This window comes from Carassius gibelio, chromosome A11, assembly GCF_023724105.1.
Source record: "Carassius gibelio isolate Cgi1373 ecotype wild population from Czech Republic chromosome A11, carGib1.2-hapl.c, whole genome shotgun sequence".
NCBI lineage: Eukaryota > Metazoa > Chordata > Actinopteri > Cypriniformes > Cyprinidae > Carassius > Carassius gibelio.
In genome coordinates this window covers 13,250,083-13,268,444 of record NC_068381.1, presented here as the reverse complement: position 1 = coordinate 13,268,444, position 18,362 = coordinate 13,250,083, and the positions used below count along the sequence as shown (strand labels likewise).

Here is an 18,362-nt window from a genome sequence, read left to right as displayed (position 1 = left end):
AAAAAAAAAAAAAAAAAACATCCTTAGCTTCTATAAGGAAAAACATCACGGGAAAACCCGTGCCTTAAATGGTCGAAAAGTTACAGTAATGACATTTATAATGAAACAAAATATTTATATTTCAAATGAATGCTGTTCTTTTGAAGTTTGTATTCATCCAAAATTTGATTGGGGGGAATTTTTTTTTTTTTTTTTACTGTATTTTTGATCAAATGCAGTCTGGTGAGTATAAAAAGTACATCCTAAACCTTTGAACAGCAATTTAAGATTTTAGAATGGTTATTATTTTAAATGCTGAAAATGTCTCATACTCACATAAGCGTGCTGACCAAACCCTTGTATAAATTAAAAGTGTGTGACTATTTTGGTCAGTGAACAAAATTGCATTATACAAATATGCTGCACATGGTCGACTGAAAAAACCTCACCCAAACTCTGCAGTGATAAATCCATGGCTCTCACATCCTGCTTTAAAATGTTTTATGTACACTTTAGGTAATAAAATAGATTAAAGTACTTATATGCACTAGGGGAAAACGATGGCCCTTTTATCTTTTGTACCTTGGGTTACCGTCCCAGCGACAGATTTGTACTTTTTTTCTGAGAGCGAAACGTAATGACAATAGGAGCTTTGGGATGCCAACTAAGATGTGAGAAGTAAATTTCATGTGAATACAATATATTTGTTCAACAATAAAACATGGCAAACCACCTTCTGGGGAATAAAAACTTGAGGATACAAACCATTGTCAAGTTTCACTGGAATTTGGAAATACAGACATTTCTATTTTGTTATGCACAACTCAAAGCAACATTCAGAGCAAAATAACACAACTGTTTTCATTCTGAAAGCCACATTCCTTTCCTTGGCATTCCATTCCCTTTCTGCTAGGACACAGTGTTTTTATCCAATTAAAAACTGGGACAGAATCCAGACATACTTGGACCATCATTATTTTTGGTATATATTCTGTACAAAATATATGCATTTCAAAATTGCCAAAACACTCCCTTAAAGAAGGAATCAAACATGATGAATATTAAGACGAAGCAGTTCAATCTATGTTTAATAGGTCTTTTCTGTTTGCTTGTCTTTTTGTAATCCAAAATATCACTTTTGTAAAATCAAAAAAATGCAACAGGGACGCAAAAATTTCAAGACACATTTTTATCATTGAAACTACCATTAAAGAGTATTTACACAACAGAATAAATGCTATTTAAGTGTAATTATCATCACTTCATATTACTATACAATTTTATTAGTTAAAAAAAAAGAGGTAGGGCGAAACTGCTTCATTTCAGATGTTCACAACAACCCAGAAATGAGTCATTTCCATGATCCAACACAAAGATGATGACACAATAATCAATGTTCACTGTAATTAAACCCACTGCACATCTCATTGACAGAAGATTGACAGCAAAAAAAAAAAAAAAAATAATAATAATAATCAATCACTGAACATCATTCATATTTGAGTCACAGAATGAGAGCAAAGGGAAGGATAAAAGAGAGAAACCGAGCGTGATGGACAATATGAAGTGTAAAAAATAAGACCAAAGGAAAAGCAAAAGAAAGAGTGACCGGCGCTGAGGTCGGAGAGGTTTTTAAGGCACCATCAACAGCTGTATGGAGACAGACAGACTACTGGGAAGTGTTTGCATGATGTGTTTTTTGCATCTCAGATGGAAGTCTAAAACCAACTCGACATAAAATCACACTATAACTATTATCAGGAAAACTTTCTATTCGTTTTGCAGCATTTACTCCACTGAGTGCGTTTATAACATCAGGATCAATTTGCTGTTCTAAGAAAACCACTTATCTCCAGAGAAGACATTTGTCCATTTTTACCAATGAAAGTATTATTCTGAAAGGTCAGGAAGCAAGTTTAAGTGAGCTATGTAACAGCGAGAAGACAAAGTGGGTGGATAATCTTCAAGTCTGCCATCTCTATGTTGAACATAACATGGGAATAGCTTAAAACAGATTTCTTTTGTAGTAAAAAAAAATTAGAAATGCATAAGCGCTATCTTGACAATAAGGGTATCTTTTAAAAAATATATATTAAAAAGAACACTGAGAATCCTCCAAAAATTTAAATAGCTAGTGTTTTCTAAATCTAATTTTTGCATTTTCAGAGCGTCTCATTTTACGAAACCAGGGTCATGTGCAGAACTGCTGGTTCAGAAGCCCAGATACGATCATTAGATCACCTCAAATGAAGTTTTCTTCATCTATCAATGTACTGCCAGGTGATGCTTTAACAACATTACTAGCAATCGCACGCAAACCCTGCTGAAGCACCAACAAAGATATTTGGCATCTTAAAGTGTGGTAAAATGAAGGAGGAACTAGTAAAAAATAAATCTGGCAACCAAATCCCAAATTTAAGGATTGCCTGAAACGTCAGATGTGATGTGTATTTGTATAGTGTACTGTAACACTGTGTTCGGTTATATTGATGAACATATAAGTGTTGTGGAATAGGACTGTGTTTGGTCTGTAGGGGGCAGTGATGAGAACAGTGTGTATATATTAATGCACGCCGTTCATTATGCATTTCTGGTGGATCTCCAGAGTAGTGCTGTCCTCTTCGTTGTGCTGGGAAGGGCTCACGTCTTCCTCCCAAAGCTGAGCAGCTTTTCGGATCTCATCCAGAGTGTACTCCTGCAGGATGGTCCCGTTTTCAAACACAGTCACCAACATGTCCTAGAAAAGATCATCATATTAATGAGAATCACCAACAAGGATCAGCCATGTTTATATTTTTACATACACAATGGTTTAAAAATGAATACTTTTATTCAGCAAGGGTGCATTAAATTGATAAAAAACTGACAACAGATTTCTGTTTTAAACTAATGCTGTTCTTTTGAACTTCGTAAATTAAAATGCTCACGGGGGACATCAAAAATGTTAAGCAGCACAACTGTTTTCATCATCGATAATAAAAAGAAATGCTTTAAAAGTAAAAGTATTTTTTTTAATTGTAAGATTTCACAATATTCATATATTCAGCCTAGAACTGGCATAGAATTAAATGCATCTATTTATATATTTATATGTAACTACCATTGAAAGTTTAATGTGGGGGGAAAATGTTTGCAAAAAAACAAATGCAAAAAAATCTATATAGATTTTGGAAAAATAATGAAATAATGGGTTAAGAGCAGATATACAGTTGATCTGACCTCCTCTGGTTTGCCCGCTCCTTTTTCCACCGTCTCAATGAAGCCATCGGAGTTTCTCCTCAGAGAGAGACGACCACGCTTGGATCCTTTAGATGGGTCCGTCACTGGCTGCTTATAAACGTCCATCTATGCAAACACAAATGACATGATAGTCAAAGAAACAAATAGCCAAACTGATCAAATTTACCTTTTGCACTCGTTTAAACTCACGCCTTTGCCATTGGTCTCCACATAGCTGCACTTAAATGCACAGTTAAGTGTGTCTCTGTTGATTTTCTGCAAGAGTGCGCTTCCACAACCGAAAAACACATTTTCGGCACTCCAACCTTCATCGCTCAGCTTCTCCAGAATCTGCGCTAGCCAAAAAAACAAAGAATATTGTAATACTGACCAGAGTATGATCACAGATTTACCTCTGTGTAAACCGTAATAATGTTTAGAATCAAGTGGTCATGAATAGCCGATAAACATTCAGAGCCAATATCACGTTATCCCTGTACTAGTCGAATGAGCACACCTACAGTGAGGTCTGAAACCAAAGTGTAAATGCTTCTAATTTGCATTTCTGTAATTTGATACATTCATTACTTATAACAACTTTGCTTGCATTTAATTTGTGAAAAAATGTGCATTGTGTGCTAATGTGTGTGCTAATTGAAAAATTTGAAAAACAACAAAACCATGCTTTATTGGTGGCAGTGCTCAAGTTAGCTTTTTTTGTAAATCCTAAATAGATTTATAGAGGATTTGAAGCAAAAATTAAACGGTGCAGAATCTTTAAATATTTATTTTATTTGTAACTTACAGTTTTAAATTACTTCCGTTTTTAAATTCAAAATTTCAGACTTCTGGACCCCACTGAAAATCACACTGAAACAAATAAAAATTATTGAAGTACATATACTATACAGTTCAAAAGTTTGGGGTTGGTAAGTTTTTTTTTAAATGTTTCTCTCATTCTGATTTGCTGCTTAACACATATCTTATAATAATAAATGTTAAAAACAGTTATTAAAAACATTTTTGTGAAACCATGAGACTTTTTTTTTCAGGAAACTTTGATGAATAGAAAGGTCCAATAGAACAGCATTTACTTGAAATAAAAATCTAAAGTAAAATTATAAATGTCTGTACTGTCACTTTCAATCAATTTAGTGCATCCCTGCTGACAAAAAAGTATTAAAATAATCTTACTGACCCCAAACATTCGAATTGTAGCGTATGTTTGATCTCTCTTGGTCTGAGGTTAGTTTACCTCATTGACTGAGTTCAGATCAATTCCATCCCCCTGGATAATGCGCAGGTATGACGGGAGCACCTTGTAACCAACTGAGTTCAGAGAACATCCAAAACACTCCTCCAAAATCTTTATCACCTGAAAGTGAAACAGAAGAAGCAGATGAAGTGGACCGAGTTTGGAGAACCCTGTTCAAAGGCATTGCTTCCATAAACACAAAGCAATGGATGCAATCTGCAAATCCTACAAGCCCTGTAAGTCACAATGTACCACAGTGCTGGAGACTGCTTTAAGCAAACCCATTTTGTCTGAAGCTTTACTTCACTAAAATAAAGTTCATTCACTGAAACGGCTGCATTAGGGTCTGTAGTGAACGCTACTCCACTTAGAACATACATGATACACACACCTCTAAGAGTGTCTGAGCGGGGTCCCCAGAGTCTGGACGAATGATAAGGGCAGAATCCTCACTCCTCTCCATCACTCTCTCCTTCAGCTTGTCCCCCCAGATGTGCTTACAAGCCTTAAAGATGTCATAACTGTCGCTAACCACAGCTACAGGCCCAGAGGGAAACTGGTCCAGCAGACACTCATATGCGTCTTTCTCTCGGCTCTTGCCCCAGGAGATGATAGTGCTACAGAGACATGAAAAACAAAGTGTTACAATCCTTCATCAAATGTCCGACAACACTAATTACTGAAGTCTCGCCCACTACTGCTTTATTTAGTTTGAAGGTGCATAAGGCTAAGACTAAAATTAACCGGTTTCACTTTGCTTAAGAAGAATTAAAAGCAAATATTTGCAGCAAATGGGTCTCTAGCCGTAGAGCTAATAAAGCAAGTGATTCATGGAATGGTTGAAAAATGGAATGACGTCACAGATGTCGTCGTGTGATCTGAAAAAGAGTGAGAGCTATACTGGGAAATGCACTCAACCACACAGACAAAAGGCGCTACAGCTGCGAGATGCATGTAGCTACTAATAGAACTAATTAGAAATCAATGGAACAAATGCAAATTAACACGCAGGTGTTTAACGTCAGCGCTGAATTTCCAAGACAGAGGCTGTTTGAATTTGAAGGCAGCTGTAGTGTCTGACTGACTCGCTGCCCAGTCCGTCTTAAAGGGAAATTCTCTACTAATTTCCATGCAATTACAATGAATATGATAAAGCTTTCAAGCTACTAAAGAACACTAAAAAGTGGTCCACACAAATTGTTCACTATATTCCAAGTCTTTTGAAGCCATAATAGTTGCATGTGATGCACAGACCAAAAGTTAAGCTGTTAATGACTCAAAATCTTGACGTCTTATCCAACGCCCTTTGGCAGGTTCAAGAGAGTTCAGGAGATTTGTGAATGAATCATTCTTTAATCTGGTCACAATGAACAACAGCTCATGGAATGGAAAAAAGGAGTTAAATTTCTCTCCGTTAATTACACAAGCTCTATATTGTCATGAGGTTTCAGACTTGAAATACTGCACATGATCACATATACCTCTTGTATAATGTTTCTGTGCTATTCTTTGAGGTTTTGAAAGCTCCAGACAACCATTCATTGTAATTGCATTGAAAAAAAGCAACCAGTATAATCTTTCAAATATTTCCTGTTTCAGGGAAGAAAGAAAGTCATATGGATTTGGAGTGATAAAAGGGTAAGTTGCAAGCGTAAATGGGTAATGATTTTATAATTTTTAAATGAGTTAATTTTATAAACTAAACTAGAATGTGTCAAGTTTAACAATCTAAAACGGTTTTGTTTTATTATTATATAGTATATAAATTCCATTTATACTTTTTCTGTTTCCTTTTTGATTTTAGTTAAAGTTTTATTTTTTATTTTTTGTGCTTGTCATTTTTATTAGTGTTTGTTTTTATTATTTGGATATAAAAAAAATAAAAAATTCAGCTCAGCAGGATGAAATTGGTTCATGCCTGGACAAAATAAGTGTGCAATAAGTACATGTGCACTACCTGTGTTCTGCAGCAGGGATGGAGAATCCAGCCATAGGACATCCGTAGTATCGCTGTGCCATCAGCAGACCTGCCACTGTATCTGTGCTGCAGAAATTCACCAGATGAGCAGCTCCACCAAGTGCTGCCGACTGTTTCAGTAAAGAGAGAAAGAACAAAGCAGAAATGAGCCAATGAACCTGTTTAATGTCAAACCCAGTCCCTGAAGTCTTTATTGTATATTAAGGCTCATAAGTCTCCAGTGGAATCCAAAAGATCAAATGTTGCGATTTCTCTCAAGCCATTTAAAACATTAGCCAATGCCCATTATGTTGATCTTATTTTAGTAACTGGCTTTTAAGAAGCAAATCATAAGAAAGATTTTGACTGTTCAATTGTATGCCCGTTTAAAGCCAAAAAAACATTTTCTATATTCCCCTGATTTAACGCTCAGAGTACCGAGTCAGTCTCAGTTCATTCATCGCAAGGTCACAGTAATCAAGGGGGATTTGCCCTTTAGTGATGGTCAAGGGAAGGATGTTGCTCTAAAAAGTGAACAATTCCAAGTAAAATCTCTTTAGCCACCTGAGGAGCGCTTTAATATTTCTTGCTCTACTACAAGGTGTTTTAGAGCAAGTCTATTTTGCTTTTCTTTCTTCTTCTTCTCTCTTTTTTTATTTTAAGAACTGATGAGATCTGGGCTTGATATCAACTCAAGGAAATCAGATCTGTAACAAGGCTTTAGTCTGCAGCTGTGATTGGAGCAAGGATCTAGGGACCCCATGTGATTGTCAATGCAGAGGGGCACAGAGCAGCACAATATGATGGATCGATGATGGATCAGCACAAACACCAGTGTTATTTTAGTATTATTTATATACTATTGAAGATTCGCTTTCGATATTTTGAAATCGCTTTCATTTTACAATTTTCATTTTTATTTCAGTTTAAATAATGGTAAATTTGTGATTTTGTCATTATATTCTACTTATTCTATTTAAACTTGAAATATAGCACAAGACTTGTATGGAGTAATGTTTTTAAAGGTACTTCACTTTTTCTACTTGAAAACAAAAGTCATATGGGATTAAAAGGATTTAAGTGAATGATGACAGAACTTTCACTTGTGAACCACTCAAGTCATTCAAATCCATCACTGCTTGTCCCTTGATCAGAAGAGAGTGATGAAGGGGAGTGAGCAGGATCCTTGAGTATCAGAGGCATTAAACTCTGCTTGGCATCATTAATCTCCTCTTGAAGCCATCATTAATCCAGTCAGCCACATCCTAGAAAATACACTATCAATATCCCTCTGTCCCTAATGAAGACTCGATAGTTTAACACAGCATGATTCAGTCTGTTTTCAGCTGCTGAGGGAGAAGCGCTTTGGGCTTTCTTAGATCCCACACTGATGTTCTTTCTCTTCCAATTCATTCGGTTTTTCCTTTTTAAAAAAAATTTTTTGCACTTACTTTCCCCACAAAGCCCCACATGAGATGACAAGGAAATATTTAATGTAATCACCAGTGATCAAGCACACGTGCACACACACACACACACACACACACACACACACACACACACACACACACACACACACACACACACACACACACACACACACACACAAGCACAAGCACACGCACAAGCACACGCACACAAGCAATATTACATTGACAGTTGGCAGAGAAATATGCCACAAAGCTAGATATAATGTGGGCCCTGATTAGGATGTCCAGATGGATGGTTTTTCATTGGACAGTCATGTGACCCGACAGATACAATTCAATAGGATATAACTGATTGTTTAACTGATTGTGAAAAAATAAACACAACTAAATAAATAAAAAATATTAGTGCAGTGGTTTTATATTTTCCAATGAGGTTATACAGGTTGCAAGTCTCTTAAATCTCTGCTAGTTTAATTTTTTTTTTTTACAAAAAAATAAAAAAAATTAAATTAAAGTTACAAAAGTTTTAGAATAATCATATTACATTTGCTATGGAATTACAAAGGTTGCAAGTTAAAATTTGCAAAACCTTGCTTATTTTTTAAGTTACAAATTCAATTATTAATCTAAGCTTTTAAATCAATTTCGGTACAGTGGTATTATATTTGCTATGAGCCTACAAAGGTCACAAGTTCAAATCTCTGCTAGTCAATTTTTTTTTAAATTAAATTATAAAATAATAATAAATCATCCAATACATTTTTTTTTTTTTATTAAATCAAACCTTTTCAGTGCAGTGGTATTATATGTGCTATGGAGTGGCATAAGTTGCAAGTTCAAATCTCTGAGGAACTATAAACTATGATTATTTTTAACAAATATAAAAGGCAACTGCATGTCAGTCAATATATATTAAGAGTCAGTGTCCTAAACACTGTGGTCTGCCCTTGAGTTGAGTCTAACCAGGTCTAGTGATGACGGGTCTAGCATCACTTCACATGAACCTTCTTTTTTTTTTAAAGTATAATATGACTTAAATGTAAAAATCCAGCCTGTGAAATGACCTAAACCTTAAAGCATATTTTCAATGTTAATGGAAAATGCACCTTTTCTAATAAGTCCGACTGCTGGGTTGATGTATGAAGTCTGCGTCACCATCTCCAGTTTTAGATCATGGCACACTGGTCTCAAAAGGGCACCACATACGGGTTGTCACACCTCATCAGAGTCCAGTGGTCTCACTTTCACACACAGACACACACAAAGGTCTCCTGCACGAAACACATCCAGCCAATCAGTAACTGACTCACTGCTTATCACTAGTCACCCAACACCTGAACCTGCCACTGTGCGATATAGATGAAACATGGCAGAGGTGACCTTTACACAGCAGACGGGCTGATTCAAGAGCCAAACGGTCATCTTTACTCACACAACTCTTCAAACAGCACCACCCGATGACCCAAAACCCATCAGCGCGACAACCTCACTCAAATACAGCCAACAATCAGGGCTCCTACCTTTGAGAAATACAGAAATCATAAGCATTTCAAAAGGTCAGGTCTGATCTCCTTTTGATTAAACGGAATGGCCTTGTCTCATAATGAATCGATTTTTTCCTTTGACCAAGTAATGTCTGATTTCATTTGCCCCAGATGACCGAACTTTCGTTAAAAAGCACTGAAGAGGGAAAGACCACGATTGGCTCTAGCTTTGATTTCAAAGCTAAAAAAAAGAATAAAGGTAGAGATTTTCACACCAGAAGCACTTCCTGTTTAACTTAAAAGATAGTTCAGTGCTTTGGATGATTCTTTTTCAAAATGTGCAGGGAATGGCTACAGAAATGAGATCTTCAGGGCAAAACATTATCATGTAATCAGTAATACATGAAAATATGTAATTTTCTAGTTTTCTATAAAGCCTCTTATAGTCAAAACATATAAAAGATTGTTTTTTGTAAGTATCAATCAAACAACACAACAGACTAGTCGATTATGAAAACAAAGATTTGCACATCCAGAATTACGAGCAAGGTACTATGCATGGTAAAAAACACAGTACCGCTACTATTCATTGTGCTGATTCGTGTTGATTTCCTTAATGAAAACTATGACGAAAAATGTTCAACAAGTTTCTTCCCCCTAACAAAAACGAGATAATGACGAGACTATAATAAGGTCATCAAACGATAACTGAGACTAAATGAACATGCAACATTATTAATGAAAAGAAGTTAAAAGAACAAAAATGGAGCCAAAAGTTCAAAGCTAAGTTACATTTGACACAGGACTACGACTTAGACTAAATAAAAAAGAAATAGCTGACAAAATTAACTCTAGTGCTGATCCAGTATTATTTATTTTTATTCACTATTATAGTGTTTATTAATATTTTAACTGACCTTTTATTTTCATTTTAGTTTACATTTTAGTAATTTAGCTATATGTGCTTTTATGAATGTATTTATTTTTTAATATTTATGTATAGCATCAATTATTATTTCTTTATTTCAGATTAGTTATATTAATTTACTGCAGCATACACATTTATTTCTGTTAGTTACCAAGGACAACATTTATATATTTTTCATATAGTTTTTAGTTAACAATAACAACACAGTCCTGAACAGGAAGTGTAATTACTGATCCACGCCCATCGTACCTCTTGTGAGGACACCCCTCTGTAGCCAAAATCGTGCAGTTTGCAGTCCAGTCCCTCCAGGCTCCCTGACGTGGCCTTCAGGTGCTTGGCCAGAATCTTTTTGAACTCCCTGGAGATTGTTGCTACGGTGATGGGGTACCACATTTGGACCAGCATCGTCTGCAGGGACAGAATGTACACACAATCACATGGACGTCAGAGAAAACCAAAGATGGCTTGTAATAGCACTCACAATTTTTATGGCCCTGACCATTTTAATTGCAACACATTGTCTTTGTCAGTCCCTGACGTGCACATCCTTAAAGGGGCCCCACATCAAAGAACTCTGTACTGTTTGAGTGGTTCTTCGTGTTTTTATGTTATGCATTTTCTCACATCAATTAATAAACTGTGCACGCTGATTAAGCTGACAGAATGCCTATAAGGCAAATAAGATTTGGCTTAAATTGTTCATGATATAGTGAATAAAAGGATTGTTATGTTGTTGACACAATAGTGCATATACTAATGTCACATTCTAATCATAGGCATAAATGTCATTTCTTCTGCAAGTTGTAGTCATTTAGCAGGCTCTTTTATCCAAAGCATCAACTTACAGTACCTTACAGGGACAATCAAGTTTCAAGAGAACGGCAAGTAAAAGAAGTGTCTTTGATTGTGGTTGTTGGCAGTTTGTGTGTATTTCTTGCAGAAGAAAAGCGTTTTTCTTTTCTTTTTATTTTGAAGATTGTGATGGTCTTAGGAGATCAGTTTGTGTTAGCAAGCTTGTTCCAACTGAGGATCAGAGAGCGAAGGATCTGGAAAACTACTTTGTATCTCATTATGATGGAACCATCAGGAACTGTAATGATAACATTTTCTATACCACAATTTTCCAGTAGTACAGTAGAACATGGCACTTTCAGTGCCAAAGTGATGGGCCTGATTTCGATAAAAATGATAAAATGTGTAGATAAAAGCTTGTCAAATGCATGAATAAATGTAAATCTAAATATTCAAAAGTTATGGTTTTAATTCTATAGTGAAAAAAAAAAGAAAAAAAAGAGTCAATTAATGTTCATCATTGATTACAGGCATGCATCTCCAGACCTGGTAGCAAAAAGAAAGAAAGAAAGATTTGTCTACATAATGACAACAGTAACAGCTGTTGTGTGAGTCTACAGGGCAGAAGGCAAGGTCAGTGCCTAACGACCTCCTGTCCTCACGGACCCCACCAGCCTGTCCTAACCTCCCTCAGTTATTTGGTCCAAGATCAGCAGCTAAGAGCATGCTGGAAATCAAAGCCTGCTGTCATCCTGAACAACAGTACATCATCCAATATTAAGAGAGCCGATATTACAAGTAACGCGAGTTACATAATCAGATTACTTTTTTCAAGTAACTAGTAAACTGCAATAGTTGAATAGGTTCAATAACACAAACAATTTATGCATTTAAACTAATTTTATTAACCAGTGACTTTGCTGATGACTTTCAATGATCCAATTCAACTATACTAATAAGCAAAAATTTGTATAGTTACGATAAACATAACATTTGTGTTTGCTTTTTTATTGCTGAAAAGAAAAAAATTCGCCCAGCCCAGATGAGAAAAAGTAACGCAAAAAGTAAAATAACATTACTTTCCATAAAAAGTAACTAAGTAACACAATTAGTTACTTTTTAGCGAGTAACGCAATATTGTTATGCATTACTTTTAAAAGTAACTTTCCCCAACACTGAACAAGGCTGCATTTAATTGAACAAAAATACAGTAGAAACAGTAAAACATGATTACCTTTTTAATTTAAATATTTAAAATTGAATTTATTCGTGTGAGGGGAAAGGTAAATTTTCAGCATCATTACGCCAGTCGTTTGTAATCATTGTGATATGTTGATTAACTGCTTAAGCACCATTTCCCCTTATCAAAAACTTGTACCTCTTACATTTTTGTGGAAACCATGACGCAATTTTTTTAATGATTATTTTATGGACAAATATGGGAAATATGTTAAATATGATTTATTTCATAAATATTTATGTATTTGTGTACTTCCATTAATATTTGAACAGTTTTTGTTCTTATAATTTTTTTAAACATTGATTGGGACATCTCAGAAATTAAGGTTTTTCATTATCTTCAGAAGTCATCTTAAAAAAAAAAAAAATATGATGATGAAAGACGACAAGTAATACCTCGATATAATTGGTGAGCCAGAAGAAATCTGGATCTGTGTTCTCCACAGTGAAAAGAACGTTCCCTCTGGGAATGATCTTCCCCTCAGGAACTGCTTTGATACGGATTGGAAGACGGCCATCATATTTCTGACAACACAATAAGGGAGAGGAAGAAGGCAGGTGGTCGTTATCTCCCATTGTATTCATCTCCGGAACAAGGTACGAAGACTTCAAAGTCATGCAACGGTGAAATATCTGAAAAGAAACTTTGATATGAACTTCTGTTTGTACCTCTAAAACTTTCCTCCATCCCTCTTCATCGAACACTGCCTGTTTAAAGTGCATCTGATAAAAGACTTTCGCCTCCTGAATCTTTTCCTCCGTGATAACTGGACCTGCAAGATTTATATAAATACATGAGCTTATAATGAACAGCACGTATATGGAAAACAGACTATTGTCGGAGTTGCATTTTAAAGATCTTTATATAAAAAGCATATGCTCTTTAGAAAATGTCCAATATGTAAACAATAAACTAGCAGGCCATTTAATGATACACTGACATGCCCATATAATGAGACAATAAATGCACAGATTTGTTTAGCAAGATATTACATGGCACGTCTCTGTAGTTACAAATTGCAAAGTTTACAACAGCCATGATTTCAGGGAGAATGCAATACCAGAATAATCGTCTTAAGATTCAATGAAATATTCATTGTATAAAGAGCGAGTACAAATAGTTTGGTTGGAAAGAAACTCTAAATCAGTGGAGACATAACAAAACTAAACAAAAACACATGCTGTCGCTCACACATTTGGTTCATGATTGCAGTCTGAAACGCAAACCACAAAATACACACTTTCTGGGTTAGAATACTTAAACGGGAAGCTTAAGAGGAATCAGCCTTATGTAACTAGAATGTTTTTTGGGGACTTAATGTATTCTGCTTGTTTTTACTTTCTCTAACAGAGCTGGCCTGTGTTTATGGCCACTTTTATAAAAAATGAAATGGGTAAAAGCATTAAAATGGCCCAAAACAGACTTTTACTGCATGACTCAAAAACAAACAGTACATCCATGTGAGACAAGTCAAACTACACAAAAGTTTTGTGATCACCACAGGAGTTACACAATGATGAAAGTAGTTAGAATCACCTGCTAGGTATTTCTTCAGGAGATACTGGAGGCCAAAAAACACCACCTCATTAAACTGTGACCCCTTTTTGCGCCGACACTCAAAATAGGAGTACACCTTACTGATATTGGGTGGGTATTGCTTGTAGTGGGTAATCTGAAAGAAAGACAGCTTTGAGTATTAGAATTGTTTACACACTCTCAAAATTAGTACTTTTATTAATAATACACTACTGTTCAAAAGTTTGGGGCAAGATTGTCTCAATGTTTTTGAAAAAATTTAATAAAAAAGGCTGAATTTATTTGATTGGAAATACAGTAACAGTAATATTGTGAAAATATTTCGAATGTAATTTATTCCTGTGATGGCGAAGCTGAATTTTTAGCAACCATTACTCCAGTATTAAGTGTCACGTTATCCTTCAGAAATCATTTGAATGTGATGATTTGGTGCTCAAGAAACATTTCTTATTGTTACCAAAGTTTAATTTTGAGACGCATTTTCAGGATCCTTTGATTAACAGAAAGTAAAAACAAAAACAGCATTTATTAACTGTCGCTTCAGATCAATTTAATGCATCCTTGCTAAATGAAAGTCAAAAAAAAAAAAGTATTGTTTACTGTACACTCATACTGTAAAGCTACAGCTGGGGTGGGCTGAAACAGTGTCTTGATTTAAAAGCACAAACCTGCTATTATATCTTTATATAATTTTACAAAAGGTCTGGCCTTCAGTGCCCTGAGACACAATCTCTGCATAAACATCACGTGGCCTGACCCCCAAAATAGAGGACACAGTTGTGTCAAAGCAAAACAAATTAAATATATTTCTATCTGCTACTTAAGAAACGAATAAAGGTCTGTGATGTTCCATTAGTTTGGTTGTCCAACGTGTCCAACATCATTTATGACATCAACCCTGAAATCCAATTCAATTTGCTTATATAAAGACAGAAATAACTTCCATGCGATTTGTAAGAAATGGAAAGACAATCTGCTGTGCAATCTGATGACTTTTGCAAATTCAGTTTGTGAAACATTTTATGAATGCTGGGTTTTCCCCATCACAGGAAATCTGCTTAGTTTTCAGTGGAATTCTGAGTGGAGCTGAACATCAGTCTAAACCTGAATCACTCATCAATGATACCTGGTACAACCTGTTTAGAGCTAGACAATAGATTTCTAAGTAGCATTCGAGGAGTGTTTTTGTGACATAACAACAGTGCATTCATTCTCATGGCTAGGTGTCAAAATCTCATAAAACAATTAGTTATCCTATCGTATCCATATCATATTTTTGTCGGGTGACATTTCAGCATAGATCCAGATGGGACTTGCAGCTGGCTGTTTTGTCAGATTCCAAAGACTAATGAGAAGCACAAAGATCATTACACAACCTTGGCCTTTCAGCATTAGCCAAAATGGAGAATTACAGTGGTGAAATTACTAAATCTGTTGTAAAGAGCATTAAACTCAACTAAGGACATTTAATAAATAGAGTCACCTCCCAAGAAGCTTGGAACATTACATAGGATTACATAATATAACATTATATAGATTTAAAAAAATGCATAATAAAATGTGGGGTTAATTTTTTTTTTTTTTTTTTTTTTGCGCAAGCGTCTTATTATGTGATATTGTTAGTTTAACAAAATTGTTTTGTAATACTAAATATATCAAATCATGCTGCTTCATGCATGGGAGTTGCATCTTTCCTTATCTGGACCTTTGACGGAGTCAGACTTTAAAAGTGATATTAAACAGCTCTAATCATGTGAATGTTTACAACAGCTTTACAAAAAGTTAACAAAAACAATACACTCAGAACTTTCATTCATAGTTTATGACTCTGTGAAACACGTAGCTTCTGATTACAGATATATTACAGGTGGGGTTAAATCGGTTGAAGCCCACTGTTACTATCTGACTGGATTTCTAGACTCTGATGTTTGGTTATTTAGATTATATTTAAGCTTACAAAAACAGTACATGTACAACAATATGTAGTCATTTTGAATAAGTTTTTTTTTTGTATTATTTAAAAATTTTTGGTTTTCTAAAAAAAAAAAAAATGAGTTACGTGACGTCACGCGCAGTGGCCTTCGGCGAAGCTAGGCTGCACGAGGTCATTTCGCATAAGCCCCTCCTCCCGCGCTCAGCGTTCAATGAGTGGGGCATTTAAAACGAACGTGAGCTTACATCGATTTCCTCCAAGAAAACGAGAAGAAAACGCAATAAACGCGATATTGGATTATCTATAGGTTATTCTGAGTCATGTTTTCATTTACATTTCATCGATTCACAAGGTCAAAGTTGGTTTTATCCGCACATATACGTGACGGCTAAAGCACAAAGGGCTACTGTCAAAACAGGCAAAGTGCTGTCATGTGTCTCTGCGTTTCTGGTGTTGAACCGCTCGAGCAAGATGATTCTTACCTTATAAGAGTCCGTCGCAAGTAAAAAATTGAAATCCTGAGCTGCCATCATAGAGGACAAAGTAACGTTAAAAGCGAAACGTTGTCGCTTCTCTCCGCTTTGTATGTGATGTACGTGACACCGGTCTCAATAACCTTCCTTTTCGATGCCTTTCGGGTATATGCCAGAAGAAAATGTAGTGAAATACGATCAGCTCAGTATCTTGTATATGTGAGGGCGCGCACGGATAGGTCGCATCGTCCAGTATCACACACAACGGGGTGGAAAGTGGGCGGGGTCAGGCTAAGACGTGTGAAAGAGACGCGGGCTACGTTTATTGATGCAAAAGTGGGCGGGGACAAACTCAAAAAGCTTCTGACTATCCGAAACTAAAGAGCTGCTTTGCTGGCTGTTGCGTTCAAAGTTTCGTTTTCTTGTAAAGAGTAATTCATGGACGGGACGTGGCATTTTAAGAAACACTTTTGGTTTTGTTTTCCTTTAAAAATTAAATAAATTCATATTAAAAAAAGCTATTTTTGTTTTGTGTAATTTTAGAGAGGTTTTGGACATTCAACTGGTTCGCCAGATTAGGAGAGCATTTTAGATAATCTTTTTACACATCAACAAAGAAACTTTGTAAGTGTGCTTCATCACAAAATATAATAGTAATAATTATTATTATTATTACTGCATAGTTTTTATATAATGTTTATTAATTGTGATAGTAAAAAAGTGAATACTGATCCAGCAGATCTACATGAGATTTATAATTTACATTGGAAAAACAGCCTCGGGTAGATGTAACTAATCTCTTTTCATATCATAAAAGCTTTTAAAAACAACCCCGCCTTTGTAGGAAACAGTTTAAATACCATAGTGATTAACATTAAAAAAGATGCAATTATGCTGAGAGTCCCTCAGAGAATATGTTGACATTCAGTATGCTTAGCCTGCATCAAATAAAATCTTATAAAGATTCTAGTGTGTTAATCCTCTGGCATGACAGTCAGACATGATGCCAAATTTTAGGCCAACCCAGAGGGTTCAGAAAGTTCTTATAAATAAGTTTCATTTCACTGTGTGTGGTTAACATTACTTGAATTATACCCAAAAAAAATTTAGTCATAATTCCAACATGCATTTTTTAGCTGCTGTGTATTTAAATACACACACACACACACACACACACACATATATATATATTTAGTTGTACAATTAATCAAGCAGGTAAACACACATCATTTTATTTAGTATCTTGTTAGCTACACAACAACTTTATAGTACATTGCTGCGGTATTTGTTGTTAACTCCTAAATCCAAAACCGCTATTCTAAAAACCCCTAAGAAATCACAGTGGTTCTTCTGGCTGTAAAGACTTCTACCTAAACATTGTATTCTTATTCACAGAAAAAAATGGAAGACTTTGTCTTAATCTTAAGTAAATCAAATCAAAGTTATGACCTGAAGTAATAAGTTTATTGCATTTTCAACTAATATACTGTATATATTCACCTTCTTCAGCCATCCTACACACAGGTGAATGACTGCTCAAACCAACATGAGGGAGTGTTAGGCCTACTCTTCACGATGCACACAACCTGAGGGATTCCATCTTTGACTAGACATGAAAACCTCACCATACCATAGGAATGATATAATGGAAAATTTTTGTGGCTTTGAAACATGCTATTTTTAAACCTTTAAACCTGTTATTGGCCAATCCTTGTCGTCTTGGCCACTTGAGAGTATGCGCAAGCAACAGGAAATAAGTGAAATGACTGAACCAGGCCTGTTAAATTCCAGTGCTCTTAATTCCATATCCACACTATCTCTTATCCTCCAATGCACATCTGAAGCATAATACCCATCATTCATCATGTTAAGGAACTCATGTGCACTTGAAATACAAGATATCAAAGTAAAAATTTCCAGTTAGATATTACATATACAATATAAAGTCCTCAACATTGTATTGTTATCACTTATTTAGAAGTACCACAATTAAATTGTGCTGTCTGTTACATGTGAACTGAACAGACATTTAGAGGTTTATTGTTAGGAACTGAAGATCTAGATGTGTAAATGAAGCTCTGTACAAGCTTTACAGCACTTAAAAGATTTGTTCACTTCCAGAATACAAATTTCCTG

The 18,362-nt window shown here is 35.4% G+C and overlaps 1 protein-coding gene across 1 annotated transcript; it reads right to left on the bottom strand.

The window, feature by feature from the left end:
- Positions 1 to 1,153: 1,153 nt before the first annotated feature.
- Positions 1,154 to 16,512, bottom strand: LOC128022393 (nicotinamide phosphoribosyltransferase). The gene is made up of 11 exons (XM_052609908.1): positions 16,236 to 16,512; positions 13,821 to 13,956; positions 12,953 to 13,056; positions 12,680 to 12,808; positions 10,502 to 10,660; positions 6,411 to 6,541; positions 4,845 to 5,070; positions 4,454 to 4,573; positions 3,409 to 3,549; positions 3,199 to 3,324; positions 1,154 to 2,716 (listed from the first exon to the last, which is right to left on the bottom strand). Exons 1-11 carry the CDS (start codon positions 16,284 to 16,286, stop codon positions 2,543 to 2,545), a joined length of 1,497 nt encoding a protein of 498 aa, XP_052465868.1. The 5' UTR covers positions 16,287 to 16,512; the 3' UTR covers positions 1,154 to 2,542.
- Between the last annotated feature and the right edge of the window lie 1,850 nt (positions 16,513 to 18,362).

What these genes read in the sequence shown, in the direction of transcription:
- LOC128022393 (XM_052609908.1), bottom strand. Translation starts at nt 16,286, where the DNA reads ATGATGGCAGCTCAGGATTTCAATTTTTTACTTGCGACGGACTCTTAT. An exon ending in GGCTCACCAATTATATCGAG is followed by an intron (nt 10,661 to 12,679) that starts GTATTACTTGTC and finishes CTGTCCCTGCAG; the next exon opens with ACGATGCTGGTCCAAATGTG. An exon ending in GAGCGGGCAAACCAGAGGAG is followed by an intron (nt 2,717 to 3,198) that starts GTCAGATCAACT and finishes GATCTTTTCTAG; the next exon opens with GACATGTTGGTGACTGTGTT.